This window comes from Centroberyx affinis, unplaced genomic scaffold (genome assembly GCF_046629955.1).
Source record: "Centroberyx affinis isolate AG114_WGS23_722 - 3 ecotype Tasmania unplaced genomic scaffold, CSIRO-AGI_Caff_v1 ptg000336l_1, whole genome shotgun sequence".
Classification (NCBI taxonomy): domain Eukaryota; kingdom Metazoa; phylum Chordata; class Actinopteri; order Beryciformes; family Berycidae; genus Centroberyx; species Centroberyx affinis.
In genome coordinates this window covers 80,905-89,148 of record NW_027279011.1, presented here as the reverse complement: position 1 = coordinate 89,148, position 8,244 = coordinate 80,905, and the positions used below count along the sequence as shown (strand labels likewise).

Sequence of the window (8,244 nt, the reverse complement as noted above, 5' to 3'; positions counted from 1 at the left end):
CAAGTAGGTCAAAGGTTTTACTACTTGAAAACATTTTCTCGCTTGCTTCATCGATTCCGCCATTACCAGCATTTTTTTCACAGAGGGGAGGGGGAGGGGGAGAGCGAGGAGCTAGTTTTGAAAAAAGGAAAATCTACGACCCGGGCCAAAAGTGACAACACGCTTTAGAAAAGAGGTGAAAACAGCAACACAGCTGGTCCGCGGGTGTGGCTGTTTGTCTATATCATTACTTCTCACAGAAATCTCCACGTAGCACAGGTTAGTTTCAGGACTGGTTACAGGGTCTGAAATCGCTTATTGCAGGTTTAAGGGGCTAAAGTTGATGATGGTTACCAGCAAGGTTTGCTAATATTCTGATTTTGACGAGAACAGCTAGTGAGGTTTGGTATTGCGGAAGTTAAATACAATGCAGAAAGACTCGATTTACATTAAATAATGGATAAAATCACATTTTTTTTCACTCGAGCAATCGTATGGCATCAGAAGTGCTTCACAAGCTGAATGGAGTAATTGTATGGTTATTTTTTGTTATTTTTGGAACTCTAAAGATCGGTCCTCAAAGACCTCAGCTGTTCGTAGAGAACGCTGCTACAGAGTTGTGCTGCGAAGCTCCGGGACGGTTCTATGGACTAACAAACTTCACCAGAGTTTCAACTGGCATGGGGGTGATGACTGAAGTCTTTGGGTTAACTGTTTCTTTAATGTGGTAATCCTTGAGGTCCTCCTGTGTTTTTTTTATTTATTTTTTATTATTATTTTGTGTCCGTCTTTGGTGCCTATAGCAGTCATTGCTGTGGTGTTTCTGCACTGCACTTCCCACAGAACCCCTGTCAATCAAACAGTGTTTCCAGTACTGTGGCGTCTTTTTCCTTGGATTTTCTGTTGATGCAGTTTGAGTTTCTGTAGATGGCGCTCTTTTCTCTGTCTGTTCAGCCATGGTCGCTGCTCATGCTAACTACCCAGTTCTTCTGTTTATTCCAAACAAACTGCTGTTGCCATGGACTGTTGCTGCTGCCGGAAATGTATAACGCATCACTTGCTGTGCTCCAGAGGATTTTTCCCAAGACAGAAATCTACTATAAAGCCTCTTTGGGGACGGACCGGGAAAAAGTTGCTTATTGTTCAAATCACATTTAGCACATAAACTATTAGTCTTATTTCAACAAATAAATACCTTTATTTTGTTCAAATACAAAGTCAAGGTGCACTAATAACTGGCATATAAAAATAAGTGTTGAAGAAAGTGATAAATCCAACATTATGTGAGAGAATGTTTTGCGCATTTCCTGAAAATCTTTCTGATCAATGAGTAATATAGGATTTGTTGTTTTCAAAAAGTTCTGTCAGAACTTCAGAATTCAAAGTGCAAAGTGTGTGTTATAGTAAAGACATTTGATTAGGGACAGAGGCTTGTCTTCATTGACATCTCCATCACTCCCTCTGTTAGGATAAAAACAGAGGATATCATTTGTCTACTATATGAACATATTAACTGGAATATCTATGTTAAAACTGAATTCACCTACAGTATGTCACTCATTCCTACCAGACTGCTTATGGGGTCAGTTGCTGTGACTTATTCTCTACGTATATTACCTCTATATTAGTTATGCTTCCTATTATATTAAATGTGCAATTGTCTAGCACCTCCTTAAGAAGCTAAATCTTGATTGATCTGCCTTAAGTGCAGACCAATCTGAAAAAAAAAAAAACCCTGTATAAATAATGCAACTTTTAACTGTAAAAGAAAACAGAAATGTATTTGGAAAATTCCAATTAGATTTGTGCAGAGTAGTAGAATTCAATCATGCTTCAAGGCTCAGTATTTATCAGGTTGGCCCTTTAAAATGCATTAGAGAAATACATTCATGGCATTAATACATACTGTACCTGCATTTGTTCGTATACCCAGTCAAGTAAGTAGGTTACATTGCCGTAGACTCCCGGCTTGTTCTTCGCAGCACATCCGATACCCCAGCTAGTGTCCCCTGCCAGCCACCATAGCTCTCCCACCTTGGCCACCAGGGGTCCTCCACTGTCACCCTACAGCAAACATGAACAATGTAACATCTCAGTGTGTGTGTGTGTGTGTGTGTGTGTGTGAAGGAGAGAGAGAACAAACGGAAACTAACCTGACATGTGTCCACTCCTCCCTGCAGTTTGCCAGCACAGATCATGGAGTCAGTGACTTCTCCATCTAACACTTCCTTTCTGTTACATGTGTCTCTGCTGTAAATGGTCACCTGGGCCTGCATCAGGTTGTCAGGGGATGATCCTGAGAGAAATTAATCATTAGGCTATACATCCACGGTTAGCTCAGTCAAGCGTTCTCTCACTTACATTTTCAACACTAAAATGCAGGTGACCCCCCGGCAACCATTTGAACAAATAAAACACACTGCACACATGAAATATGCATGTAACCTTTTCAAATATTTTTTTGGCCCGAATTTTGCACTAAAAAGCCATTTAAGACATTTCAAATCATTAAAATAACCATTTCAGTCGATTCCTCATGGTTAAATTACGCAAAAAAAAGTGGGTTTATGAGTCTCTGTACAATATATGGCTCAAAAGATGATTTTTATCTGTCGTGATGCCAAAAATCAAAACGGCTGCCAAACGAACCCTTTCGAACATTCTTTTGAACATCCAGATTTGTTTACTAGGCACCTTCAGGGTTGCAAAAATACAGGTTTCATTGAGAAATTATGCATGGGAACCCCCTCTTCCTACTAGACTGACCTTGTGAGTACAAGGTTCCCCATCCAGTGATCCAGGCTTGGCGCCCAGGATAGAGGTCCACGCCGACATTGGGCAGACACACTGGCTTTACTGTTCCTGTGGCATAAACAATCATGTGAGCTTGGCAAAATATCGCCATTATCGCTACAGAAATACACGGAAAAGTATTAGGGCCATTGTAGGTCGAAATTTCTGATTTGAATCTCAGAATTTCTGACTTTAATCTCAGAATATTACCCCCTCCCCCCAGCTGCGGTAAAAAAAAAAAAAAAAAAAAAATGCACCTACAATGGCCACAATTATGATTAACGCATGTGATTGGCGAGTGCTTACGTGAAAATGTCAGAGGCGTGTTGAGCCTCAGGAGAGCAATGTCATTGTCATTAGTTTCTGTGTCATATTTTTCATGAACGATGATTCTCCTGACTGGCTTGCCAAACATTGAAGACAAGCTCACAGAGCCGGAGTATACCATCCAAATGTTAAAATTGGACTGCCTACGATGGACAACAGACAGACAGGAGAAAGAGTCACACATGAGGAAAACAAACCTCTAATCCTGTCCTGCGTATCTATGAAAAGACAATAATCAAATTTGAGCAAGTAGTGCAAATGCCTAGGGCCCTAAATGGTGTAAAGAGTCTCACTTATCGAAGCAGTGTGCAGCAGATAGGATCCAGTCAGGGCTGATGATGGAGCCTCCACAAATGTGCTTGCCTCGAATCTGGAGACTGACCTGCCACGGCCAGGCCCCCCTCGCCGCCGCCGTCCCCCCCACGATACGAGTGAGGGGAGCCGCCTCGCTCCGTCCGCACGCTGAGGGGAGAACAGTGTGTCATCAAACTGGCATGGGTCAAACAAACAGGAATATTATGCCAGTAACTTTCCTTACATGTTTTCTGCTAAAACTGGCAATGGCCAGGGAGACTTGTTTTTACATTTTTTTGCACACTTTGTTGTGCTGCAAAATAACTAAAAAAATACAATCTTTTTTTAAATTTCCAATAAACTGACACACTGTTGCACTGCAATGTCACTGCAATGTGGATAAATCCAATTGTCCGAACAGGTCCGCACAGATCACATGTGTTCATACATGTTCTAGCATTGCAGTTATGCCTCCGTTAAAACAGTAGCTTACCAATACAACGCAGGCTGACAGCATTGGTTGAACAACTTTTGCTGTGAAGGAAAGCGACACAAAAATCTGTTTAAAGGGAGTGAATCTGAGCCAAAATATTGAACTTCATTTCAACTTCATAAACAGAGTGGAACTGGACTGATGCAGCTTCCAGCAGCAATTCAATTTCACCACTCTTGTATTGTGCAAAATGTAACTATGATCCAGTATTGGGTTGCATTACTGCACCTGTGGGTGAGCTGTGACTGTATGAATGTTCCAGGTTTATAGCCAGGCTTCAGCTTCATGTAGCCCTCGGAAGCCAAGGAGCCTGCACTAGTCTGGGTGGAGGACTCATACTGCTCTCTGTGGAACAGACACAAGGACAAAGATGTGGTCAGTAGGGTTAGACCAATATGCCGGTTTGCCCATATACTGGGCCAATATTGGCCTTTTATTAAATATCTGATATCGGCCAGTCAGTGTCGTCCACCGGCGATATGACATGAAATTTTATTTTCTTTGCACATTTTATTTATTGATTTAATAATGAAACTCAGCCAAATGAACTCAGACCCTCCAAAAACTAACCTAACTCAGACCCCCCCAGGAGGTGGTCTGAGTTCAGTACGTTTGTGGTCCACTTAGTGGTCTGATTGATTCGTGCAATTCATCTCAAAACAAAGCGGCCCCAGTCCGCTTCGTGTTTTGCTTTACGCCTTTTTAGCTTGAGACTTGCCATACATACACAGCTGCAATGTCCTGTGACCACACATCTGAGTTCTAAAGGAGATGTGGGGTGAACAACAAATGAGTCTGAGATCTCATCCATGCTTGTGGACCAGAAAAGAGAGCTCAGTCCTCTTGAAAGTCCGCTTAGTGTCACATGGTGTTCTAAATGCTGTTTCAGAGGCTTTTCCACCCTGACAAGACTACATTTCTCAGGGAAACACTGAATCTTTTATGATCAGAAAAGATTCATAGGGGGGATAACAGTGACAAATGTTTCATCAGCACTGCCAGGGACCCAGACGCACCTCTTGTAGCCTATCTGCTCACAGGTAGCCTTCCCATAGTCATCATCCCAGTCCTCCGCACACACGGGCTTCCACCTCTGGCTGGCTGACGAGTAACTCTGCAGTATGAAGTTGGTCCCGTGGAGGCGAACTGTAAGCCAGAGAGAGCAGTGTGACAGTTTCCATCTGTACGTCACATCTTCCAATGCATGTAGGTTTCCACTCTTCAGTGATATAACAAGGTTGATGAATAATATGATGTATGTGTGTGTGTGTGTGGGGGGGGGTGACTGTCTTACAGCACTGGGATTCGTCCTGTCCTTCTGAACAGTCTTTGACACCATCGCACCACTGGGAGGCGCTCAGACACGCCCCGCCACTTCCACATGACTTCCCCAGTAAACACTGGTAGGATACTGCAAACGCGCACACACACACACACAAGCACACAGGAGCACAAACACAGGCATCCAATTTGAAACCTACAAACATATTTCTGTCATCACAAGCGTGGTTGATCTTCAAACTGACTTCCTGTGATGTCACCAACATCATTTCAAACAACAACAACAAAAAGACCTTTGAAGATTAACTTACGGAAGTACCAGAGCAAGAGCGCGACCACTGCGAGGACGACTAAGACGCAGGCAGATGCACACGCTATACATGTACAGCGGCTTTTCTTTACCCCTGCAAGACGGCAGAAACAAAAAGGCATGGAGGAGTCATTGATGCGACTGGATTACATCAGTTCTGTCTGGATGACCAGAGATTTTGAATGGTTGTGCTGGCAAATTTGAAACATGCAAATAGCAACTTCTCTAAAATTTACATGTTCTCAAACATACAAAGAACAGGCTCGACAACTACAGATATGACTAAAGACCAAAAATAATGTAGAAGAAAAGGTTGTTGAATTATAAACATATGAGAGCATTATGGCTGAATTATAATAACCAAACTTGAATAATACAAAATAAAGGGCACTTCCAGATGCATTGTGGTAAAATCCTTTTGAAGAAATACAATATCCCATAACTACAACTTGGATAGGAAGTCTGAATATTACATGTTACACAAACAGTATATCGACCTGACACAATTAAGCTCTAATGACACAAGAGGCGTGTGTGCTACATTTAAAATTCTGAATTTCCATTATTTTCCATAATTCCATAATAATCTTTCCACTTTGATAGAACTGAGAACTTTATGTAGATAACAAGCAAAATAAATCCCAAATGATTGTATTTTGGACTTATTTTGCAGCATAACCAAGTGTGCAAAACATCAATGTATGAGCAAACTGTTGCATACAACAGTGAATACTGTATATGGCATTCCAGCCCACTTCCTTTCAAAAATATAATATTGATTCATCCCCTTGTGTTATTAAACATTATCTAAAGATAGCGATTGCACACTTTTTTGGCCTCTTTTGCAGCATCTCCCCTTAACTTCCCAATGACATTCATTGGGAAAAAAACGGCCTCTGTGGCATTTCTCATACCAGCCTCAAAACACATTATAGAGATCATCTGCAGTTATAAAGCACTTGAAATGCACTCATAATCATAAATGTAGTGAAGGGTAAACCCAGCTGAAGTAGTTTACCCACATAAATAGAGTTTACCCTCTTTTTTTAGGCTGGCTTAAATCTTTAGGAGGTAAACTCGTAGTATATTCATAGTAAGTGGTGTATTACTGGATTTAGTTATAGGAAGATAGAGTTTTATAAGGAAAAATACACATAAATTAATAACGCCTTCTGATAAAACACCATACATACAATGCTATTGACGTTGCAGCTATATAAATATTATTATACTGTACCTTTCCTCTGTCCTGTGTTATGTGGTGTTCCAGGGGTCACAGTGTGGTGGGTGTTGATGGTTTTGGGGGTAAACGGGGAGTCATCATAGGGTGGGGGGGCTTGTGGGAGGGTGGGGTACATCCCTCCCCCTTGCGGGGAATATGGGGGAGGTCTTCCTTCCTCATACTGAAACCCTCGGTTGACATACTGGGGACCATCTGCCTAGAGGTAAAGAGAAAAGAAATAAGACATTATTTGCTGTTACTAATTAAGTAACATTGACAGTAAATATGTTAAACGTGATTTGGTTCTTTGTGATTTTTCAAATCATATTATAAATTATTATAAAATATTATATTACAAATCATCATTTAAGTCATTATGAACAAATAAACAGTGTTGTGAAAATGCCAACATGAGATCAAGAGTGAACTGTACGAATAGAAAAACATCTGAATATGTTGCTGAATAGACGTGAAATTTCATTTACCTGATTATTACTCATACTGAAACCGTCTACACTGCTCCGAGTAGGAGGCTGCCACACCTGGAAAAGGTTGTACAAGCTATTAAATGAAAACTAATGATCTACTGACCATACAGTACGTGACACTGTGTGACTTCACTACAGTATACATGAAAGCCATATCAATTCATGAAACTCAAGTGAAACTAAGTCTCGTCACTGAACATTTGTTAGTCAAAAGTTTGGCTCTAAGAATATTTTACATGAAACTACCAACATGGTGAGAATTTCCTCTGTTGTTACAAACAAGCTACAAATTGAAGCACTATGCTACTTTTCAAAACACTACACCAAAAAGGCTCACCCACAATCTAAGTTGGTGTACTTACAGTTTGCAAAAGACATTCACCCATTTTTCTCACCTACCTTGAGAATCACACAAATTCCTTCACCAGTCTGATTGTGTCTATCCTTCCTCTCCCTCTCTCCCTCTGGCTCAGTCCATTCTTCCACTTTTCCAGGTAATCAACAGCCATGACCACACCTTTTCCTGTGTGTGCACAAGCCAGCCCGTTGTGCGCCACTTGATCTATGCCAACACTTGAAATGACATGAGCAAACAGCCAGCATTGATGCAGGCCAGGACTGACATTCAGCATCTCTTCTCCGCAGCCGCTCTTTGTGATGAAGGTGAATGAGATGAAACCGACGTGCACAGGGCCGTGTTCACCCAGCAGTGCCCATCCATTGATTAGTGATAAGAGAAGCCAATTATGCGTTCACTTCAGCGGTGCGCTATCTCGGACGATATAATAGGCCGCGCAGTCCTGTGTATCTACCTGTGTATCGTCTAGGTATATTGTGTTACATTGTGTACAGATGACATTCCCGAGCAAACCAGCCTGTCTCTGAGATTGATTTCACAAAGCGCTTTGTTCCGTTACAAAGATTTGTTGGCCACACTTCAAGCATCCATAAGAATCAGAACCTGCTTTTTACATCTCATATTGCTGGATGAAAACTTGCATCTCTAAATCAGGAACTTTTCAGGAATCAAGGGGAAAACAACCGTAGTTTCTAATTG

General features: G+C 41.4%; 1 protein-coding gene across 1 annotated transcript; it reads right to left on the bottom strand.

Moving 5' to 3' along the window:
- Nucleotides 1-1,222: 1,222 nt before the first annotated feature.
- On the bottom strand, nt 1,223-7,623 carry tmprss2 (transmembrane serine protease 2). The gene is made up of 14 exons (XM_071515306.1): nt 7,587-7,623; nt 7,185-7,241; nt 6,715-6,916; nt 5,479-5,571; nt 5,181-5,297; nt 4,903-5,032; nt 4,115-4,231; nt 3,887-3,927; nt 3,393-3,561; nt 3,079-3,242; nt 2,746-2,841; nt 2,133-2,275; nt 1,891-2,043; nt 1,223-1,440 (listed from the first exon to the last, which is right to left on the bottom strand). The coding sequence occupies exons 2-14, from the start codon at nt 7,197-7,199 to the stop codon at nt 1,432-1,434; spliced, it is 1,449 nt and encodes a 482-aa protein (XP_071371407.1). The 5' UTR covers nt 7,200-7,241; nt 7,587-7,623; the 3' UTR covers nt 1,223-1,431.
- Nucleotides 7,624-8,244: the final 621 nt, after the last annotated feature.